Source organism: Myiozetetes cayanensis, unplaced genomic scaffold (genome assembly GCF_022539395.1).
Source record: "Myiozetetes cayanensis isolate MyiCay16 unplaced genomic scaffold, myiCay2020 scf2-11, whole genome shotgun sequence".
NCBI lineage: Eukaryota > Metazoa > Chordata > Aves > Passeriformes > Tyrannidae > Myiozetetes > Myiozetetes cayanensis.
The window spans coordinates 19,297,669-19,321,147 of record NW_026087411.1 but is presented as its reverse complement, the minus strand read 5'-3'; the positions used below and the strand labels follow the sequence as shown (position 1 = coordinate 19,321,147).

The window sequence follows — 23,479 nt, the reverse complement described above, 5'->3', positions numbered from 1 at the left end:
AGATCTTCTGCTGTCAAAAGAAAATCTCGGCATATTATTCCACTACACCACAGGACAAACACAATTTTAAGATCAATATATTGATGTATTTTCTCTGATGTTTCATTTCCTCTTTGCAGAAGAATTGAGAAAGCCAACAACCTTGTGTACATTGATGCAGATGCCTTCCAACACCTTCCAAGCCTCAGATATTTGTAAGATCTTTTTCTCTTTGCAAGTACTATAGTCACTTTGAATGACACACGTGTTTCTGTGCTGAGCACTTCTGGTGATTCCCAGGATGATGCCCTCTCCTTGCTACGAGCTGCACATTGTCAGTCCACATTTTCATGCCTTCAGTCCTCAGAAAAGCTGAATAGCTTCCAAGGAGTAGTCCCACACACAAATTCCTCGAGCCTTTCTAAGCAACACGTTGAAACTGAATGATGAGAAGAGGAGCTGGACCATTTTATGTCTATAGAAACAGATTAAAGTTGAAATTCCTCCTGAGAGCTTTGGGACAAAAAATCTCTCTCATCTGTCTTTACCATGTTTCTGCCTTCTGTTATGTGTCATACACATGGCCTTAACCATTCAAATTCCTATTTCTTTAACAAAGGCTGTGCTGTAGCTGTGGTTTTCATTAATGCTTGGTGTGAGATGATTAAATCCCTAAAATACAAACATATTGATGTATGGCATAGCTTTATTTCATCAACTAGCCTCACTGAGAATGTCATTTGCACAACTGTGGTTGCCACATCTGCTTCCATGGGGTTGCCATCAAAATTCAGTGCTAATTAAATGCATCCTTAAAATAAACTGTTACTCAAATATATTTTCACAGCTTTTGGTGCATGTTTTTAACATGACTAATAATCTCTCCTCTACATCGAAACCACAGTGAAGTCCAATGAACTCCGTTTAACAGTAATGGTTTTTAATCGTCATAGCTTAAACAGCTTAAGTGGTGCTCTTTGGTGACCCATAGGCACCCAGCAGGATACCAACTTAACTTTTGTGTGGCTGTCCACCTGACCACATATACCCCTTCGTATTCTCCTGACTCACGCAAGAAACCTTACTCATACAAGAAGCCTTGTTTTCCTTACTCATCTAAGAAGCCTGACCATGATTTCTACATTTCAGTACATAAAAATAAGTGTTTCATTGTCTGTTTAGATATTTCTTAAAGATATGTATGGAGTCAGAAAGTATGAAATCAGGTCAGTGGTCTAATAAGCATAGCTCCCAGTAAGTTAATGAGTATATAAAGTCTTTGAAAATCACTAGTATATGACAGGTTCTGGGCTCAAAAATGCCAAGAGGCATTGCTTTGAATTTGTACTAGAAGATTTGAGATTTAAGATTTGGACTTTAGGAGATAAGATATATTTAGCACTACATAAACCATTATAGTTTAAACCCTCATTGAACTGTGGTCAGAGTTGTAGTAGAATTGTTGCTCTCCCCAGGATTTTGACTGATTTCTGCTTTGCCAAATTCATCAGGCACCTTGATTAACTTTTCTATGTGCATAACTGAAACACAGATTTTCTCTTGACAGCAGGGAAATGAAGCTTTAAGTTTGCATTTTCATGAGGAGAAATCATATGCCTTTTTCCTCTTATTTTGAGCCTAAGTCATTCAGCGGTGACTACTGTCTTTGAGTAGCTCTGCCTACCTATGAACGAAACCACAGCATTTGTTTATGCCATGTAAAATCCCCAGAGCAAGCTGCTATGGGTAGTACAGTTGTCGGATGTACAGAAGAGTAGAAAGAATGAGGGTACATTTATCTCATACAAAATTGAAGAAGAAAAAGTGTAAACACACTAATGAGCACACTAATTTCAGTGGTTGTTTAAACATGGGACGCAGAAACCATAGCTCGTGAGGAAAAGGAAAATTCCCTCTTTAAATACCTGAAGTAGTGAAAGTTTTTCTCTTGACTCTAAGTGGATATTGCCTCTTTTGGAAGTTTGTCATTCCACACTCCCATACATGTGGACTCAAATATTTAGAGATTCTACATGAATAAAAATTCAGCTGCAGCAGCAACACTATGGCCTATAGAAGCAACAGATTAAAAATACAGAGGATTGCTTGTCTACCTCACCATTCCCCCTCCTCTTTATCTAGCTTTACTTGCTAGCGGTTATCAGAGGGAAATGTATTTTGAGTGTTTTTTAAGCTTTTTTCTCTTGTGGGCATACAGGGCTAGAAGAGACTCTCCACACTACTGTATTCCATTTTGTCCTGAATCCACTTCATATATCCCAATAATTAAGTGCTTTATTGACATTCTTGATGCTCTTCACTGTTCCCTGCTTTCCTCTTTTTTCTGGGAGAGGCTTTTCCAGAAACTCAATGATTTGATGACTAAAACATTTCCTCTAATTTTATACATGACCACTTAATTCACATTCATTCTCGTGCCAAAGCTTTTCTCTAATTTATGCTGAGAAAATTCATCTTTGGTGTTTACTCCACTAATGGATTTAAGCTGCATTCCTGCTGTGCCTACATTTTGGGAGGCAAACCCCCAGTCTTGTAGGACTATAAATAGTACAAAAGGTGTGGGCTTCACAGCCCAAAGCTTCTGAGCAGATGAATGTAGGTGTTGTGCTAATGACAGGATTTGTGGAAGCTGTGCTAGGCATACAGATCAGTGCAACACTGCTGGCTTCAGTGGAGCTACACCATTTCTCACCACAGGGACCAGGAGCAGGACACAAAGTCCCTGCTGGAGCCTTTTAGGTAGCAGTAGGCCCAGGTGTGATGCTGAGTTACATCATGCTCAGATCACTCTCTCTGCATACAGCCGCACCTTCATGTTCTCTCTTGGTACATTTCTGTAGGAAAGACTGCCATTTTCTCCATCCCCTGGTTTCTCCCACTAGTGCTTGCCCTTGTAGAAACTGAAAAGGCAAGAAAACATTACTGTTTGAAAGAATAGGATAGTTAATTTAATGAGAGAGCAGAAACCTTGATGGAAGGCTGTAAAACAGCATCTGGTAAAGGTAACCCAGTCCTCATATTCACCTTCCTATGGTGTGCAAGGAAGGGTCAGTTAGTGAAAATACAAGGCAAGATGCTGAGGGAGTAAATGGATTGATGGTTTTTCAGTTCAGTTAGTTTTTGTTTTGGTTTGGGTTTTTTTGTGGTGGTTGGTTGGGGTTTTTTATACAATACAGAAGTAAATGGTTGTAAACATGTGGAACTATAATTTAAAATAATTCCGAAACAGGTTAAGCACCTATGTGGATAGAAAAGCTACGAACAGCTATTGCAGAAATGATAAAAATTTTAAGGCCGTGAAAGAAAACTTGTAAACTTTTGTACATTACAGCCTAATTTTCACATTAATTGCTGGAAGATAGGAGTAGGACATTGTTTCATCAATATCTTGACACAAAACAGATTAGGAGATTCTGTCTGACCATGCCAGGAGGTATAGCCAGACCCAGCTGCAACAAGCATGACAAAGCATGGAGACTTGGGTACCTGCCTACTGTTGGATCATCGTGGTTCTTCTGAAGCTATGATGGTAGTCTGGCAGCGTACAAGACATATGGTCTAATTCCTTACACAGTACTGTGACTGTGACAAAACTGTTAAAACATAATTGGGAAAAATCTTCCAGAAAAATATATATTTACTGACAGCTTTCATATAAAAACACAGAGACTAAAATTAATCAGTCTTAATGCCGAGACTGAGTCCAGGTACCACAGCCCGTCAGTTTAACACATTGCTTGCAATGCTTTCTCTGTGCTTCTTCAAAAATAGTTGTATAGCCACTAGGCCTTATTTATGGGCAGACAAGAAGCTCAGGCTAGCTTTGTCATCCTCTCATCAGGTTCTTGGGCTTTTTACAGCCACCAGCTGTTGAACATGAATATGCTTTTATCTCTGTCACCTTGGGTACAATTACATTTCCTGCTCACCCCACTCCCTTTGTCTGCTGCACCTCAACATTAATAATAATAATGGCCAGTCTTTGCAAGCAAAGATCTGGGGAAGGTCTTTACACCTTCCAGCCTGCGCATTGGATTTTTTAGGTGAGACACAGTGTGCGTGGAACTGAGCCCACCCTTTAATCCTAAGGTTCATCTGCCGGGGCCAAGTGAGCTTGGACGGTGGCAGTGAAGTCCTTAGGATGTAGATGGATTGCCTTTACAGGGCTAACGAGCCCCACCTGCCCAGGAGTGTCCCTGACCGGGAATCGAACCTGGGCCTCGGCAGTGACAGCGCCGCACCCTTAACCACTAGACCACCAGGGGCTCCCAACCTCAGCATTACTAGTATGGTAAAAACACTAAGGAGAGAAAAATACTGAAAAATGCAAAGATGAATAACCTAGACCTTCTAGAAACACACAAGTTTAACTTTCTCACCAGTCTTTTAGAAGGAGTGAAGAGAACTACTAATTGGTCTTCTAGGGTATATGCCAGAGGGACAGACTGTTTCAGAAAGGTAACTTACTGACCTTTTCATGGGTACAAGATTATTTATCTGGCTCTCATTAAGGAGACCTGTGGCATTGTCTGTTTAATAATGTAGTGATGGCTTTTCAAACCCATTTTCTTTCCAAAATTAGTTCTCATATGTAATCTGTGTCCTTCAGTTCTTTTTTAGTGGGGTGTTGATGCTCTGTATTAAGCAATCTTAGTTTACAATAGAAAGATTTAAATGCAACACTCCTTTCAGGTCAATTTTGAGAGCATACAGCTGAGTTGTTGGAGGGGAGGGGCAATGTAGGTCTCCATGGTATGTGTTTTGTCTGCAAAAGGAGCAGAGCCCTTTTGCAGAACCCTCCAAAGTCTTGCAGCTGCTTGTACCTGCCTGGTCTTATTTCGTGGAGGACCTGACACACGGGTATCTGGCATGTTTCCTAAACCCAAGCCTATACTTGCTGCAGATGCAGCAAAGCCCACAAAATTACTGATCCTTTGCATGGAGTTGACTCTTCAACAAACAGAAGGGATGCTCCACTACTTCCTTCTGCATGGCAGCCTCACGGTTAAAGCCCTTCCCCCAGAAGTGGGTGTTGCAGATGTAAGGAGCCTGGGGTAAGTGAGTCAGAGGAATGTCTTGCTGGAATCAGGCTCACATGCAGCATGAAGTAACCAGTGTGATTAAGGGACACAAAAATAATGCTTCCTTAGTGATGTTGTATTTATCTCTGCCTACCTTGAGTTTGCAATTTAGCAAATACCCACAGTAAATTGATGAGGTAAACTGTGTTCCCAGATTTGTCAGAATAGCTCCTACAATTTGGCATAAAAAAGAGCAGACATCTTGTTATATCTGGAGATAAGCAGCCAGAATCTTCCAGGAATTAGTTTCGGAAAGATTTTTTTTTTTTTCTCTACTGATCGTGGTGCTATGTTTTCTTAAGTGCTGACTCTGGTAAGCCTTTTCAGAAAGACAATTAATGCTTTGGAAAGCAGCCATCAGCTGCCTGAAAAAAAAAAAAAAACAGGTTCTTACAAAGCTGTTTATGCATGGCAAGAGGGGGACTCAGTTGTAACACAGATTAAAGAGGACAATTGTTTAAAGTGAGGCTACTAAGGAGGTATACATTATATGGTAAATATATTGACAAAGCTGTCCTGCAGGAAAGATATTCAGTAAATTGTATTATCTGCATTCTAAAAAGATTATCCACTTAAAGGCCTCTGGAGATTTGCTGGTTGAATAAAAAGACAGGGAAGATCTAGGCTGCAGTCTAGCTAAATATTTTTTTAGTTCTTTTTCTGCATTTAATTAAAAGAACATCCTCTCCCGCTCCTAATCACCACTCTGTGCTTCTGTGCAATCAGTGCATTGTGCCACCTGTAGATTTACTTCAATATGTAATGATTTGTCAAAGATGCTTTCTTCTTCATCTCATGCTGATCAGTTGACACCAGTGAAAATTGAGCCCTGTACACTTTGGAAATACTGGAAAGATCTGAACTAACCCAAGGCATTGAGGATGTTTTTTCACACATGTATGGTGAAAGCCCTGCTAACCAATTTAGAATTTTGATATACTGGGTGGAAGTTGCCATTGGGAGCAGTGTTTGAATAATATTTGTTAGAGTACTGTCGCCTTTCATTGCTGCACCAGGAAGACTGAGATTTTCTTGGGAAAGCTTCTGGTGTCTTTTCCTCTGTCCTGCAATAGCCACACACTACTTGACAGCAATTTCCTTCTTCATTTACCTACTAAAGGAAATGCATGCCATAATTTGTAGTTAAAAGGGCCTTTTAAAAGGATTGCATCAATTTTTAATGTATGACTCATTTAAAATTAAAGGCAACTTTCAACTAAAATCTTGTATATCTCCAGTAATTTAAAGAGTGTATTTTAAAGTACTGTAAGGAGGAGTTAGATTCTTCTCCTATTGCTTCTAATTTTTGTCAGTGAACTCCTTTTATAAAGTGTAAGTGCAGAAGTACTTTAAGTAATAAGGGCCTTGTGTAATCCACCTGCTTCATTAATCATGCTTTCTATTTAACTGTATGTAATAGTTTTTCAAAGGCATTTCTGTAGAGCTTTCTTGGTCACATATGACAGCTGTTATTTTTAAGCTAATGCAATGTCAGACCATCCTGACTCCTGAGACGAAACAGTCATGACATTTCAGCAACTTTCCCAAATTAGCTTCTTGAATATTCACTATACTACTTTAATTTTTCCCTGCATATAAAGTATTGCTTTTTGTTATAAGATGAGACAGATCAAAGTTGGCTTTTCAGCATCTGAAGATACCCAGACACCATCTCAGGGAGCTCAGAGCAGTACTTATGCAAGTGAATGACTATTTTATGGACCTATGTGTCATCCTGAGTTCCCAAATGTAGGATTTGGTTGTCACATGCAGGCATTCAGTTTCAGTTCAGATTATGAAACCTGAAAGACTACACCTCTCCTGAAATAATCTAGGTTCATAAAAAATATCAGATGAATGATGTTACATTTTTCCAGTCTCAGCCAGTCCTTTCTGCTACAATTCAACTATTTCAGGAATGATTCTGGAAAAAAAACCAAACCAAAAAAACAGTCACATCTATTAATGAAGAACAAAAAATACCTTTTATATACTATTAATATGTTCCTTAAAGAACCAATATTCTCAGTGGAAGGTTACCTTCTCTACCATCTCATGTATTAAAACCACAAAGATATAAGCAAACTTTCAAGAATCCTTTTTTGTTTGTTTGTTTGGTGGAGTAAACATGAGACTTTTTGGTGTTTGTGAAAAGCTCCCAAATGGTCAGAGTCCAGGCTGGTCCAGCTCCTCCCTCCTGCACTCATCCCTCCTTTCAGCCATCAGCAGCCACCAGTCATCTCCTGCTGCATGGCAATATCATGTTGGTCCTGCCCTTGCTACTGCTCTGGATGACAAAATTAGACATGGTACAGCTCTGTGAATACCTGTGACCGTGTGTCCTCACTGGCTACGGGCACAGGATGGTCCTTCAGAGTCAGCATTTCTGGGATGGTGTTTCATGGACAGGAACTGCAATGCAGAGGTCATGATGCTCAGTGCAGTGGGAGGGTGGAGGTAGTTAACTATAGAGTCTCAGGTCCATTTCCACTTACACAGACTTCTGAAATGCTCCCATGTGTTTCGTTCCTCACTATCAGAGGTGCTGGGGAATAAAGCGACATAATTATTTCCTAATTTCATGAATTAATTGTATTTCCTATGGAATTAATGTATCCCCTATTAGAGTAGAAGGTTAAAATTGTGGTAATTGAGTTGATACTTTTGTCTTAAAACAGCTACTATGAAAAAAATTATCCTGTGTCAGTGCAGTTGATTTCTTAGAATACAGTTGGGAAATTAATACGGACAGTTCATCATCAGGAGGAACTGTGTAATTATCCAAGGTAGAGTTTCTCCTTTTATTTCAGTGGGACAGACTTCAGCTTGTAGTTTGGAGAAAAACCTCTTTAAATTACAATGTGAAGTTTCATATTGGCAAATCCCATGTTTGTGGCTAACCTCTGCCTTTTGTGGCTACCATTTTAAAAGGTGAGTGTTCTTTCTTCTTTATTAGTTATCAGTTTTTTCATGTGGCAGAGTGAATAATCTTTGTCTGTTCTCTCCCCCTTAGGTTAATATCAAATACTGGCCTTCGGTTTTTACCTGCTGTCCATAAAGTTCAGTCTTTCCAGAAAGTTTTGCTGTAAGTTTGAACATTTGCTTTTCAGTTTTTAAAAGCTCCCTTTGAAAGTTCTTCTGCTCCAAAAAAGCCTTTCAAGACATGATTCCCCTTGTGTTCATTTATTAGCTTCGCAGTAGCATTTTGGGCTGTAATTTTGCAGGCATTGATGATAATGTGGCTCCAAGGGTCTCAGTTCTCTCTAGGTGTCTCTTCTACAAAGCACTGTAACTTGCACTTTACAGACCACTCTTCCTTAAACTACACAAGGAGCATGTGTCTGGATGGCCCGGGGGACAGTAACAGCCTTTTACTCCTCTTTCTCAAGTTCAAATCCAAATCAGGATGGTGGCAGAGGAAATTTGTTGCCACTTGGTGACAGTTTTCTGGCCTGCATGGGAAGAGTCAGTGATCTCAGAGCTGTGTTCCATGAAAGATGGCCACATCACAGAAGAAAGAAGAAAAAATAAAATAAAAAAAAAATCTAAACTCAGGCAATTACCTTTTACCATGCTTTTTTTTTTTCCCCTTGCAGTAAAACTGTCCAGAGAATGGAAAATCTTTTCTATGGAAAATTCAAGTGCCAACAGGGAACAAAAATATTTGTGTAAAATTCTGTGTGAAAACAACCGTTTTTTTTCTGTTAAAGCACCTTTTATTCTGTTAAAAAACTGTGTATTAGATTGATTTTTTTTTTTCACTGACAAAAATGTTGACATACATTTTTTCAATCAGTTCTTAGTATAATTCAAAGCATTCTTTTGGACAAGAGTTATTAATTCACATGCGAAGTTCTACATCTTCAGATCTTTGACTGGAAGATTTCTAGCTGCAGAAACATTAATCCTGCAGTTGTCTTAGTAATAACCATTAATATAAATAAAAATGCATATAAAACATAGAGAGAGATGTCTGAATATAGTATACATACATATAAGACAAGAAATCCATTTCTGTAATACACTTGACATAGGTAATTCCGAGAACTTCACTCCTCAAAACCATAAAGGAAATGCAACAGAGCCTTCTGCCTGTATCCCTTGGTATCCCTAGTCTTAACTAGACTGGAATTACTGTGTCCTGCAGAGCAGGAGTTATTTGGTGTTTTTTTTTCAGGTGAAACTTCTCACTTTCCTGTAAGAATAAGAAGACCTTGATACCATTTGAATCCCAAACTAGGCCTTGGTTCAAACCCTGATCCCACTGGACTCAGTAATAGAATTCCCACTAGAATTTCCAATTCAGTTGTGCCAATATTTAAGTCCCAAAAATGGGTTTTGATGGGGCATCGATGTTTATAAAGGCCTCGTGCAGATCCTTAGTAGAGGGATACAGTTCTCTTTTATGGGTACCTTGCTCCCTCCCTATTCCTGCCTCTGCTGACCTCAGTTTGCAGAATGAAGACTCTCTGTAAGTGTCACTTAATAAAGAGTTGTGACTGCACTGAAGTGTCAGCATGAAATAATTTTGGAACCATACTTAATTTCAAGATTTGCAGATAATTAATTTTGTTCTGTGCTTTCCAACAGAAACAGCATGGAAACAGCCAGTCTAAATTATGAGTAATACTATTTAACTTCTTTGAGGTGTATTTTGAGCCAGCAAGAGAACATTCCTTTTTTCGTATCAGCCACAACTGACGAAAGACAGAAATTCCTACTTGTCAGTTCAACCAACTGCATTGACAGGGCTCTGTGTCTTAAGTTCTTAAGCACATATGAAGCTTATAAGCAACCCTGTTGACATCAGCAGGGGAATGATTCATGGGCTGGTAGGTACCCTGCTGAATTAGGCCAAAGAGGCTAATGGCTTTCCTTCTTCTGACTGGGAGGCTGTGAGAAGGGGTGGCCTCACAGCCCCTCAGATTGCATTTTCTGGGTAGTATGTTTGCTGGAGGAACTATTTCATCCACCTCAGGGTTATAGACCTGAGCTTTTATGCATTTTAATGACTTCAGCCTATTTGGGAAGAAAGTACGGGGGCGTTGGAAAGGTTTTGTTCCAGCCTTTTTTATCAGGAAGATTTGTGCTCTGCAAAAAAAATGTCTTGAAAACTTACATCATTACCCTCAGCCTATAGTAGGTCCTCAGATTGAATATAAGGGAAAATACTGTGTTTGAAACAGCATATTGTATTGAAAGGCTCACAGAAGTACAAAAAGGCGTAGTTTCTATTGTATTTTATTTTTCAGAGATATTCAAGACAATATCAATATACGTGTAATTGAAAGAAATTCATTCGTGGGCCTGAGTTCTGAAAGTGTGATTCTGTGAGTAGACATAGAAAATTCATTATTCTCCTTGTTAGCTCATTTCTTTTCCAGAGCAGGCTCAAGAAAAACAGCAGTTGAGCACTATTTCATATACTTCCAAATTCAATTTGATGTTTTAGATTTCTCCCCTGCCTCTGAGGTCTCCATATTCTGTTTTCCTGACATGAAAAAATGAATGTTTTGAGGTTTTTTGTTGTATTCTACTCCTGCTCTTTATTTTAAAAGCACAGGAGAGAGCAAATTTAGTAATTACTAATGCCAAGTTTAAACACCTACAGCAACAGTCCATGTGATACAAATTGTGTTCCAGAGGATGGCATGACTCATAAATATTTACATTCAGACATACCATTCAAAGAAGTTTATTACTTGGGCAAAACATGTGTAGATGTTGTGGAAATGTGGTATATTTGTACACAATGTTAATGCATTGATACAGGCGGGTTCATAATGCAGTTTCAAGCTGCATGGTTAGGTGACTACATTTGACTTGAGCAGTCATGTATTTTAATCAACTAGCTCTCTTCTTTGATCCTTTCTGTATATCAAAGCATACTGTTTCCTTGCTAACAAGCTGCCTTCATTTCACCTACGCAGTGGCCAGACTGGAAAAATTTCCCACTCTGTGTGTGTGGTTTACCTCACATACTGAAGGAGACAAGCAAGATTTGAATTGACTGATTGGGCTCACATTGATTTTGGTGGGATCAAGGTCAGACCATCAATAATTGAAGAAAAGCCAGGAGCAGGTCACTTAGCTCTGTCTCTTCTTTTCCCCCATCAGTTATGCACAACCTCTGTCTACTTCAAGTTCTGAAGTTTTAAACACAGACACACAGACCCATACACACAGAGGTTTCCCAAATATATTCAGGTAATGACATTGCAAGTACACTGGTTCATCTTTTCTTCTGTGATGATAATATTAGCTGATCACTTGGGACTTTGTATTTTCAAAGCACTGCCCAACAAGTACTGTATGTTTCCATAATACCACTAAGGGATGAGATACACATCCCAGATTTTTGCTGTGCTTTGATCTCTCCTTGTCACTTGAGCAGATGAAATTGGCTTCCCCTCTCCCTAGAAAGTCTCATTGCTTATATCAGGAAGAAATTCTTTACTGTGAGAGTCATGAGGCACTGGAACAGGTTGCCCCATGCCTGGAAGTGTTAAAGGCCAGGTTGGATGGGACTTTGAGCAACCTGGTCTAGTGGAAGGTATCACTGTCCACAGTAGTGAGTTTTGAACTGGGTGATTTTTAAGGTCCCTTCTGATCCAAACAATTCTATTATACTACCATAGAATTACTGACTGGGTATTGAAGGATAGAGCTTACTGAGGACTTGCTAGCAAATTTGGTTTGCTAGCAAAATTGGCCTGGGATTGTATCATGTCCAGTTCCAGCTGCTTTGCCCTGCCTCCTCAACAGCCCCATTGCCATGGGCTCCCAGCACCCACCAGTGTGTGCAAGAGCTGCAAGAGCTGTGCAAGCAGACCTGTCCACCACCACCCAGGTCAGGCGATGTCCTGACTTTGCTGTAGTTCTGCCCTGGGACAGAGGCCCCGTGTGTGCCCTTTGAGAGTCCCTGATTAGGTTTCCCTTGTGCTGTGCTGAACTTAGCTCATTTTAGACCCAAATTTGCTGATTTTCTATACAAAACTGAAGTCACAGCAGTGCAATAGGAAGTTTAGTTAAACACCATTTCATGAAACCAGACATGTCAAGATGATTAACATTACCCAGAACCCACTGAACCCGCAGATTCTATGGAGAAACAATTTTAATAGGTTTAGCTGTGGCAGGCTCCAAACATATTTAAGCCAGTAATTCAGATTGCATCTGATCTTATGCTATGCATGGGATCAGCACAGATACGAACTGAGGATACATATGATAATAAAGTGCTAGAAATTTATGGAAGACATTCACCTTGCTTCCAGGTCTGCATACCACTTAGGTCTAAGATAGATCTTTCCTGCCCTGAAATAGGGTGTAAATGGTACCTCAGGGGCAGCGACCTCCTGAACTGGCAGAATTTTAAAGCATGTTTTAAAAATCTGCTATGGCCATGAAAGGGTAAGTAAAGGCCTCTATATTCAAGCTCTGGATCTTTGCCTCCATTGTCACCTGTTGCTAATGTAAGAGTTAGTGGAGTCAGTAAGAATGCTGGTTGAAGTGAGGAGAGAATTTGTCTCAACAAAAACTTGTCTATAAGCACTATAATGAAGTCTTGGGATTTAGGTAATTTTTTTTTTCCTTTTTTACTATTCCAGTGCTATTAGACAGGTGACAGGAGTGTATAGTCCACCCTGTATGGCAACAGTGACTTTTTTACGACCTTAGTATCTCATTGCATTAGCATCATGTTCAGTAAGAAAATGCAGCTAAGTGCTAGTACTATGATTAAAAACATATATATCAGCCTGGCAGCTACAAATGGATAGGATCAATTTAATATAATAACTGTTTTAAATGCTGTAAGCAGGGACACGTCTCTCCTCTGTGCCTGCTCACTCATGTCTAATAGTGCTTGCAAGTGAAGGGGATGGTGACAGTTCTCCTGATCCGACCTGACAGACATTATAGACACAGAGCTGTGTACATCTGCCTGTCATGGTCAAAAGAGTAATCCTTTCGGCCAGACCCTTAACTGATTTTCGTGCTGACCTTAGTTCACCACCTCAGACCTTAGATAAGCGGGTCACTTGCATGCTCAGCTTTCGAAGTGAATTAGGAAAAAAAAAGTCCAAGTTTACTGACAGTTTAATTAAATCAGGCCATTTCTGCCATCAGTCAGACCTGTCATTGCCTGTTGGAGAGGGCGTGAGCTGCAAAGTGACGTTTAAAGCAAGATGAAAGATTGCACCATAAAGATGATAAATATAACTGACCCAAATGTAAATTTTTAGGACCGTGAAGGGACAGAGGGAAGGACGTTAAACGTTAATTAGGTAATGCACTAGAGTAAAAACTTGGCAGAAAGCCCCAGGAGCTTCAATTCCCAGTTTTATTGCCTGTGTCTCCTCTTGGGGGAAGAAGTCTGGGGAGGTGGGACTGGGGCAATAGAGCAAGCAGGAAGGTAATTTGTCATGGAAGCAGACACAGCAGGAATCACCCACTTTCCCCAGCAGTTTGGCACCACTGCCAACCCCCTTCTGCCCTCCTACCTGGCTCAGTGACAATCAGTCTCCCTTCTGCACCTGCCTGGCTGAGCATGTGAGAACATGGCAAACAGCAGTCTTTTTGCTCTAATAGCTGGCAAAGATTGAGCAATGGTCCAGAGTTTCAAAAGTCTTGCTAAACAGTAAAACTAAGTGGCACTAACAGCACCAAGAGGAAAGATCCTCATCTCACCCCTCTTGGGATTAACCTGGAACAGCCACACCAGCTCCTCTGCAGCATTCCCAGTGGAGCCATAGCAGTGCCAGCATCTTCACCAGCTCTGCCCTTACTTCAGAAACTTACTCTAGTGGTCATCTCTGATGGTAGCACTCATCTGCCCTATTCATGTCTGTGTTCTACAAAGTCTTTGTCCAAATATTGGGATCTTACCAGCTAGTATTCATAGAAATTTCACCATTTCAATATCCATTTAACAGTTTTATTTGTTTGAGATCCCTTTCACTGCTTTGAATTACATACATTTTAGTCATGAAGCATGAATAAGAACACAGCTCTCTTTTTCTTTTCTCTATTGCAGATGGCTGAATAAAAATGGAATTCGGGAAATTGAGAATTATGCATTTAATGGAACATATCTGGATGAGCTGTAACTATTTCTGTTGTTTACTATTCTGAAAAGTGATAATTAGAAGATAGTAACTGCTGCAAGATTTATTTTTTTTTATTTCAGCTTGTTGCAACATAAATATTGTGTTTTTTCAGAAATCTAAGTGATAATCACAACCTAGAAAAATTACCAAATGAGGTCTTCCAGGGAGCCAATGGGCCTGTTGTTTTGTAAGTAATATTTGGATAATACTTTTCTCATTATTGACTACCTAGAAAATATCACAGAAGAACATACGAACGCCAGTCTGGGTTTCAACGTCTCACAAACCTTGAATTTCAAAACCAGACGTAATTCTGAATATACTTAAAAAAAAAAAATCAGTCTAGATCCTTATCTTCATTTTGTCCTCAAGTTTTTGAAGTATTTAGAGTGAGAGATTTAGATTAAGGTTGCTCTCCATGGTTGATTAAACTGTGTAAGACAGAAGCAGTTTTGCTTTTGGTTACTTTTTCAGAGAAAAAGGCTTCTGTTTTTTTGTTTGAGCAAAATGAAGAATAGGTGAGTGGTTCTCAGTGCTTAAATCTGGATTACTTTCCACCGAAGATCTTCCCCTGTATCTGTGAAGCTTAATTTAAAGAAAGATTCCTATCGTACAGGGTTAGGGACTGGACTGTCTCATCTCCTGTAGAGATAGGTATGACATACATCCCCCACAGTTACAACAGAATGTCTTTGGTGGGTGATGAAATGGAAATAGAGCTCTCAGCAGTAGAGAATTCAGCAGTAGGATGCTCATGGATCTCAGTAAACATTTTACCTCAAGCCATAGTTTCCATGGGGTCTGAAAATGCCTGTGATTGTGCAGAACTGTTTGTTTTTCTGAGCACAAGCCACAACATGTAAGAGCTGCAACAGAGATGTAGGAGTCTTTTTTTGTCTCACCCATTTGTCAGAACATTTCTCTTTTCCCATCTATCCTGCTTGTCCAGAGAGGGCTAAAAGTCACCCAGAAAAAGTGAAAGGGGTCATTGGTGTTCTTGGAAGATTTTACACTGATGTTAGAGTAGCTAGAATCTAAAACAGAAAGAGAAAAATGTCTGATTAACCTTGAGTTCAGTCCAGAGCTCTTCTGAAGGCATTTTGTTTCCACATTGTGATGGCCAGTGCACCTATGATATAAAGAGCTATGGTATGGGTTACTGTATTCTGTTTCACTTCCCTCACTTCCTAAAAGCCTCTTCCTTCTTTGGAAAAGACTGCCAGTGGAGCGTCTTTTCATCAGTAATGTCATAGGTGTTTCTTAGGAAAATCATTGTTTCCTGTAACAAAAAGTAAATGCATTTTCTTTGCAAGCTATAACTGATACAGTCATATTCTGGATGTTTATCAAATTGATTTGCCTGTAGTTGAGATTCCTTTGATAGTTCAATTTCTAACACTGAGTTATTTGTGTAAAAAGTTTTCTGTTCCATTAGCAGTACATCCACTATTCCATGGATGGAAAATTACCTTTTTATCCTGGATGAGATCATGAAAGAACAGCCTTCTTACTCATCCATCAGTGTAGTGTACACCAGGGATGCGCTTTCACTTGTGGAAATGATTGACCCATAATCGTATCTTTGCTGGGACAAATAGTTTTGCTGCAATCAAATCCATGTTGCAGACTGCAATGTTTTATTACAATGAATGTCGGGGGGGTTAACTCTTGACCTTCCTGAACCAGTGTTCTACAGTCAATTAGTGCCAACTTCTATTCTATAATTCAGCGTATTAAAAGAATATAAAAGAAACACAAATAATCAGAAAGCACCAATCTCAGCCCTTGTACAGACTACAGAGTTTCACAAATCAATTCCTCTCTCAGACTTACTGCTCTTATCTGAATTAGAATATCTCTTTTGGATAGACATCAAGTTTTGAATTAAAAGATTTCAGTGCTGACAGCAGGCAAGTAAATCCAGTACTAATAAATCCCACACCTATACCTATTCCTTGCATACAGAAATACACTGTGTTTCCAACTTGGAGTTTCATAGCTTCAATTTTCAGCCACATTATTTCATATAATTGTTTTCTGCTGCTCTCAGAGCTGTAGTGGCTTACATCAGCTTTTGCTGCTGTCCTTAGTTCTCTGTGTCCTGACTCAATGCAAGGTGTGGTTTGGCAGTGGTCCATCCTACCCTTGCAATTTGTCTTCAGTGAGAAACCCACATAGGGGGCTACAGGAGAGCTCCAGTAAATCCCCAGGTCAACAACCAAGACCCTGAAGCGCAGCCAGAGATCAGTTTAGATATATGGAGAAAATTCTCACCAACCACTCTACCACCCTCTGTTTTCTGCTCTGGCAACTATTTCCCACCATTTCTGTATGTGCCTTTCAAACCTCATCAGTTGGTCAGTATTTTTGCTAATCCAACAGAGACTCCCAGTGGGAAAGGGAAGTGATTGGAAGAGAAGTCAGATTCATTTTGCTGTTCCTGCACCAGCTGCTGTCAAGGCTGATGACTAACAGCCAAGCAGAAATAACATAGGAACACATATTCCAATGGTAGATGCCTTCTGATTTTATTTCCTATTGCCACTTTATGATCATGTTCATCATGATTATTTAAATTATCAAGCCTTTAGCTAGAGAGCAACATCCCAAAGGACCTCTGCACTGAGGCCTGTGTGTGGTAACTCAGTGGAGTAAGTTACTAAACCACACACACAGTGTCTATCTTTGCTGTTTGGGGGCATGTCAGTGGTCTATTGATAACTATCCCTCACAGGCATGTCAGCAAACCCCTGAAGGAGTTTACAAAACACATTCCCTAACTCACTTCTGTTTATGTGCAACAATGAACATAAAAAGTAAAATTTTTAAAATAAGAATAAAATATTTTTGTGGAAAAATATTTCATATTTATGAAATTCTTTAGACATTATGAGAGACCTAGTAACCTTTTTGCTATTTTTAAGGCCAGGTGGTATTCCTATGCATATTTGCTTGTTATTTCCACACAGTGTAATAACAGTTTGGACTTGGTAATGATTTTTAGCTAACAAGCCAAAGAAAACATTTTCCATGTTCTTTTTTAGAATTATGAAGTTTCACATCCTCTTAATGATGCAATGAGTGATGCTATCTGTGGATTTAGGCAGAAAACTGCTGTTCAGTTGTTGGCTCATGAGCATATACTCTGGGTGACAGTTTTCATTAGGCAGTGCACTAATGGCAATAGTCAGCCCATGTGAAAATCGAGGTTGCTCTTTGCAACCTAATTACCTCTTCAAGTGTCCAAGTCAAGAAATCGATAGCCTAAAATTTCTCTTCCCTTGCTGTTTTCAGCTCCTGTAAGAAACAGGCGCAGGACCTCAGGACTCTTTCTGTGAGAAGAGTGGCTTCTCTCTGCCTGCCCTGCAGAAGTTCATATTATTTTTGAGTACACTGGTCTATTTTCCCTTCCAGTAGAAATTATGGCCCTAGTTCGGGGCAGTGGAGTGGAGTCTGTGTTTGCTCCTCTGCTGCCAGAGTTCACAGTCCAGTTGTTGTAGGTGGTACATTCCTTTAGAGCCTGGATGTAAAGCCCTGGCTGTAGGCACAGTGTGGACACATCATCTTCACCCAACACCAATTTTAAAAAACCGCTTTATCAGCTGCCTGTGAATTTGTTAGGCTTGGCTGGAGTTCAAACAGAGCCCTTCCCTGGCATTAATTTTCTTTCTTAAACCAGAGGACAGAGATGCAAATGTGTGTATGATACAAAGCAACTGTCTAGACTTCATTTCATGCTGCTAAAACCTGGTCTCCCCCTCACAAGGCACCACTCTACTGTATTAAAAGGATAATAAAAACAATTTGTGCACATTGGGTAATAGAGATCAAATAACATGTTGTCCAGACATCATACTGTTACAGCTGAATTGGAAACTGCATCTTCAAGGGGACATGGAGAAAACTACAAATGTTGTCTGTCCAATTCCTTGATTAAGGAAAAATATTGTCTTTTCTTGGAGAATTAAGAGCAGAGCAGCCTCAGCAACCACTGTATCCTGGATCAGTCTCAGGCCATAAGAGCACAAGGGTCTAAGGGAAGAGGACAGGGTGATTTTGTGCAGTTCATTTTTACCTTTTCTTTTAAGAGAAAGAAGTGTGTTCTCATGCTGTCATGATCCAAGGGACACAGTTTGTGCCCCAGTGAAGGAAATATGGAGATGTTTTGCCCCAGCTGTTACACCCTGAACCTATGAGGAAGGATTCCCAAATATCTCAGCCTGGAGATGGAGCACCCTTGGTCCTTCTTCCTTTCCCCACCTGCATGGCACAAGATTTAGTGTTTGCAGAATGTTTCCTTTTAACAGCCCCTCTAATGCTCTCTTTATGGGTGCTGGTTCCATTGCTGCCTCTCACAGCCTGTCCCACACAGTAATTGCCTTCCACATAAATGCTTCTCTCCTAACCTCCTGTAATCTTGTCCCATTCTTTGCTTCAGCCTGTGCTATATTTGTTTTTTAAACCTCTGGGAATGTTTTGTTGGTTTTGGTTTTTTGTTTCTAACAGTCTGAACAATGTCACCCCTGTCTGTCTTTAATCTCCTTTTCTTCCTAATGAGTACAAAACCTGATATATCCAACCTGTCCTCACATCTGTACCTCCATGTGAGCTTCTTTCTTTGTGTTTATTGCTTTTTCCACAGCAGCCTTCCCATGATGTGATGTTCATAAAGCAAAAACTTCTACTGTGATTTCATAAGCCTTTTTTATTCTGTAAGATTATTCTGGGGTGATTGTTGCATTTACTGGATATTGCTAAACCCAGTATCATATGGTGCTAATGGTTTATGTCCCTGCTAATTCTTACCCAGAACATTATGGGACTTTTTTCTTTATTTCTCACAGACTAACATCACTTGATTGTTGTTTGCAATGCATGTTAGTTCAGATTGCTGGAGGAACACCTAATTTTTCACTGGATCCTCTTTTCAGTGTAGATTTCCAGCTGATCTGTTTCTAATTACTACTCTGAGAATGAGTAGGACAGTCTAAAACACATATCCGTTGTTGAGCAGAAGTAAATTTGCTTTTTACCAAGATTTTCATCTGTTTTCTTAAAGGGATATTTCAAGCACGAAAATCAGTTTCCTGCCAAGTCATGGATTAGAACTCATTAAGAAGCTAAGAGCAAGGTCTACATACAATTTAAAAAAGCTTCCTGATCTAAGCAAATTTAGATCTTTGATTGAAGCAAACTTCACATATCCTAGCCATTGCTGTGCATTTGCAAACTGGAAAAGACAAAAGTAAGTGATTTAATTTGTTTTTCTTCTTGGAGCTTTTCAGCATTTGATAACAAATTAAATAAAATTCCTCAAAGTCTGGATAGAAAAGTCTCTTTAGTGCAGCTAAGTAAATGGATAGAAATAAATAAATATACAATACATACGAGTTTTTGCATGCTACACACTGCACTGCCTCCACATTACAGGGAATTGTTAACTTTTAACAGCTGTGTTATTTCACCATCAGTACTTTCCCCCTTTGCAGCTCTGTCCCCACCTGTTTGTAGGTCCATGTTTCACTGGGACCTGCTGTCCTGGATCAGCCTGGAGACACGATGAAAACATTAAACGGAAAAAGTTTGATAGCTTTTCAGGAGGTAGCTGGGGAGAAAGCTGTGTTTGCAGAGAAGCTGGTCAATACTTGTCCATCAATTCAGGAGGGTAACAGGACCACTGAGTGATGCAAAACACTCTTCTCTCAGAAAGCTTCACTGATATTGGAACACTGTCAAGCCAAGCGTCAGAGATACCTTATCTCTTGAGTTGACATCGACAACATTTCTGGACGTGATTTCTGAAATGGTTAACCTAGAGCAGATCCATGTTATCCAAATCAACAGAGGGTGTGTGGGAGGGTATGGTGTCTTTTTAGACATTTAGTAATTTTCCATTCTTATTTTAATTTTCCATTAGTGAGTTGCAGTGAGACTTCAGGTATCAATGATTCTTGTTGAGTATTTTCACCTGCTCAGGCAGTCTTGAAATGTACACTTTAAGTAGTTAATGAACCTCCTGAATTTGTGCCACTGGAAAACATGACGAGCTGGTACCTACTGAAACCCCTGTTATTGTTTGAAGTTCTTCCTTTACTGGATGTCCTGAAAGACTTGGACTTTGCCATGGCAGAAAAAAAAAATCATGAACCATTGTTGTAAATCAAGACATCATCTTCAGAAGTTGCATAAAACTTCAAAGAGCAGTGAAACCATGTAAAAAGGCATAAACTGTTAGTAACTTCTATTTTAACACTTAAAATAGACATTTATTTTACTTTTAGCATTGTACTGTCACCAAACAATGGAAGCTAACTGAGTTTGCTTGTACTGATAGTTAATAAATATCACCTACATGTGTTTACCAAACTGTCTGTGTAAAGAATGCAAGTGTAATGCTGGAGACTGCAGTGACAAGGGAAGTATCTGACAGAATCCATCTCCCATTGTCCATTTTTGTTCCAAAATGCTAAACTTTTCACTAGAACAATTTATCAGCAGGAGATGTTTTCACATACTTGTGCAGTCTAATCTAGACACAGTGCTTGGTAACTTATATGTAGGAATGTGTCCAGTCCTTCCAGCACTGATGACACAGCAGCATATTCCAATGAGTCCAGTGAAAGCATCTTTAATCCTGAATGTGCAAAGGGACGTTGATGTCACTATGATTCATATTTTTGAAGGTACTTTGCTTCTGGGCTGCTTGGGCTTAAACAGGACCCAAATCACAGAATCCACCCCTTAAATTAGGCAACTGGATTTTTCAAAAACAAAGTAGAAGTTGCTATTGAAGGAAGGCTACAGAAGGAAACAGTCCTGACCTTGTGGTAAGCTCTAAGTATCTAGTCCCCTCTCTTGGGCTTTAAAATAACTTCCATGTCTCATACTAGCCCCAGGGAATTGAAGCCCACAGCACTCACTTCCCCTCTTGTATAGCCCCTCTTTTGGAGGCCTTTGCCCTGGCAGGCAAGAAGCCAAGAACATGAAACATCACTTTCCACAGCCTGGGTAAGTGCAATTTTGCAAAGAAATGCCAACAAACCTGTACAGAGCTCACATAACCCAGTGAAGGATGGCCAGCAAGCTGAGCTGGAGTACCATGTAGTGGTGGGGTTGCTTCTGGAGAAGTTTGGTCCCAATTTCAGTCTCCTGTATCAGGTGTGATGTAATGGTGAGAAATAGTATGTAAGATGGAGATGCTCTTGTTTATAATATATGATATATGATATAGGAGTACTTGAATGAATGCACATATGAACTGTACCACCCTGGTCAACAGAACAAAATTGAATGTATTTATGTGTCTTTAATAGTTACCAGATGAATTTTTTACTAAATATTAAGCATAAATGCAAATATACTAGAACCAATTACTTAGATCAACCCTTCCTGTTAGCTGCTTTTTAACATAATTAAAAATGGTCATTTCTTTCATACAGTTGTGTCTTGTACTGAAATTGGTGGGAAACTGACATCCTTTCTCCAGCTTAAAGAAAGAAAATGGATACATGTGTTCAGTTTGAATACTGAAGATATTACAATACACTTCAAAAGAGATGAGTCACACATAGAGTAGCTACAACAGCTTTCATTTCAAAGCAGTTTTCATGACAGCTGGCACAAGTTGTGAGTGCATTGAAGGCTGCTCAGGCTGTTTAAAAGTTATTAATAGTTTGTATAGTGCTTGATCACACAACATGTAATATTTCTTTGGCAAGAGCCGTGCTTGTTTCAGTCCAGCAGCATCACTTGTGGTGGTGGGAACTGTGGGGTGTCCTGACTTGTCATGCACCTTCACAAGAGACAGTCATTATTCTGTGACTATTTGACTCTCAGAACACTTTCAGGTAGTCCAGAGAGTATAAAAAGGATGCCTCATGACCCCCAGAAGTGCATGTCTAAGGATCACAGCAGCAGCTTCTGTTCACATGGGAACTCTGGGAAGGAATTAAGATAGGGATGTGTGGTGCCTTTCTGGCTGCCAGTTCATGTTAGATTTCCCCTCTTTGACACTTTTGCAGCACTCAAACTCTTAGAAAAAATAAATTACCATAGCTGATCCTACTCGGTCACCTCTCCTAAATCCATCTGCACCAGCAAACAGGTGCTGTTGTGATAATGGGAAGTTTAAACCTGTTATAGCAACAGTGCTTTCTAAATTTTGGAGAAGGTAGAATCAAGCTCTGCCAGTCTGAGGCAAATTTTAAGACAATTTTGATGTTTTTCCCATTCCCATAAGGACTATATGCTAAATATTGATCTGTGGATTGATCATACTTGAATATTGTGATGCTGGCCTAACAGAAGGTAAGCTGCATTCTTAAGACAAGTCCAGTAGAGTATGTTGAACTCCCTCACATTTTTCTGTGACTGGAAAATAATATCCTTGAAGTGTGGATAGGGCAGAGGTTGGATGTTAAAACCCTCAACTTGACATATACCATTATGAACTTCAGTAAGCTTTTGGCTTTCTTTGACATAAAGATCACCTTCTGCCTAAAAGAATGACATTGGTATGACTCTGTCCTTACACTTGATCGTTATTCTTCAGAGGAGCTGTCACTTGAAATCCCACTTTTTCAAAAAATGTGACAGCATCAGGAGTCACGTTTGGACCTCGTCTCATGAGAACACACTATCAGTTGCTCACAACTCACCTTTGTCACTTTTTGGTGAGAATGATTGGTTTGAGATAGGGCTTAATACAGAACCTAGGTTAAGACTATTTGTTCTGCTGAGCATGTTTCTCGGCACACAAAATCCTGCTGTCACCAGTTCCAGACAAAGCGCATAAAAGGTAGTACAAAGGTAGTAATTTTTGTTTATTTTTGTCAGAGCGTTTTGTCAGTTTCAATTTTATTCTCCAAGTTGCCCTTTCTCTAGTTTATTTTTCTAGTTTACTTGAGCAAAATAATGCTAAACAGTAACATAATTTTTCAGAGTGAATAAATGGACTGTATTACAATACCAGGGGCCTCAAAAGCAGGCAAGGACACACCCACCCCTTGACAAACAATGTTTAATTTGTTGCTCTGAATGCACTGTGCAGCCCAAGGAGCAAATATCACAGGGCAAAGATACAGTAAGGAGTCAGTATCAGAGGATGGCTCTTCCTTCCCTTGGGATTTTGCAGCTGCCCATCTTACTTGCTCTCAATGCAGGTAACCAGCCTCGTCAGGCTCCTCGGAGCAAACACAGCAGCTAAATCTGTGGGACCCTGCTTCTACTTGGGACCACTGGCTGTAAAATAATTCAAGAATTAATAAATTGCAATAATCAGAAACATTT

At 39.7% G+C, this 23,479-nt stretch overlaps 1 protein-coding gene across 5 annotated transcripts in view; it reads left to right on the top strand.

Moving 5' to 3' along the window:
* FSHR (follicle stimulating hormone receptor) overlaps nt 1-23,479 on the top strand; it is a 163,990-nt gene that overhangs the window by 134,663 nt on the left and 5,848 nt on the right. For 4 of the 5 annotated variants that reach the window (XM_050316701.1, XM_050316699.1, XM_050316697.1 and 1 more), the window contains 6 exons: nt 120-194; nt 8,095-8,166; nt 10,334-10,411; nt 14,119-14,187; nt 14,304-14,378; nt 19,251-19,436. In XM_050316701.1, coding sequence (XP_050172658.1) covers nt 120-194; nt 8,095-8,166; nt 10,334-10,411; nt 14,119-14,187; nt 14,304-14,378; nt 19,251-19,436 — 555 coding nt within the window. The remainder of the gene's footprint in view (nt 1-119; nt 195-8,094; nt 8,167-10,333; nt 10,412-14,118; nt 14,188-14,303; nt 14,379-19,250; nt 19,437-23,479) is intronic. The other variant, XM_050316698.1, reaches the window with a different exon arrangement.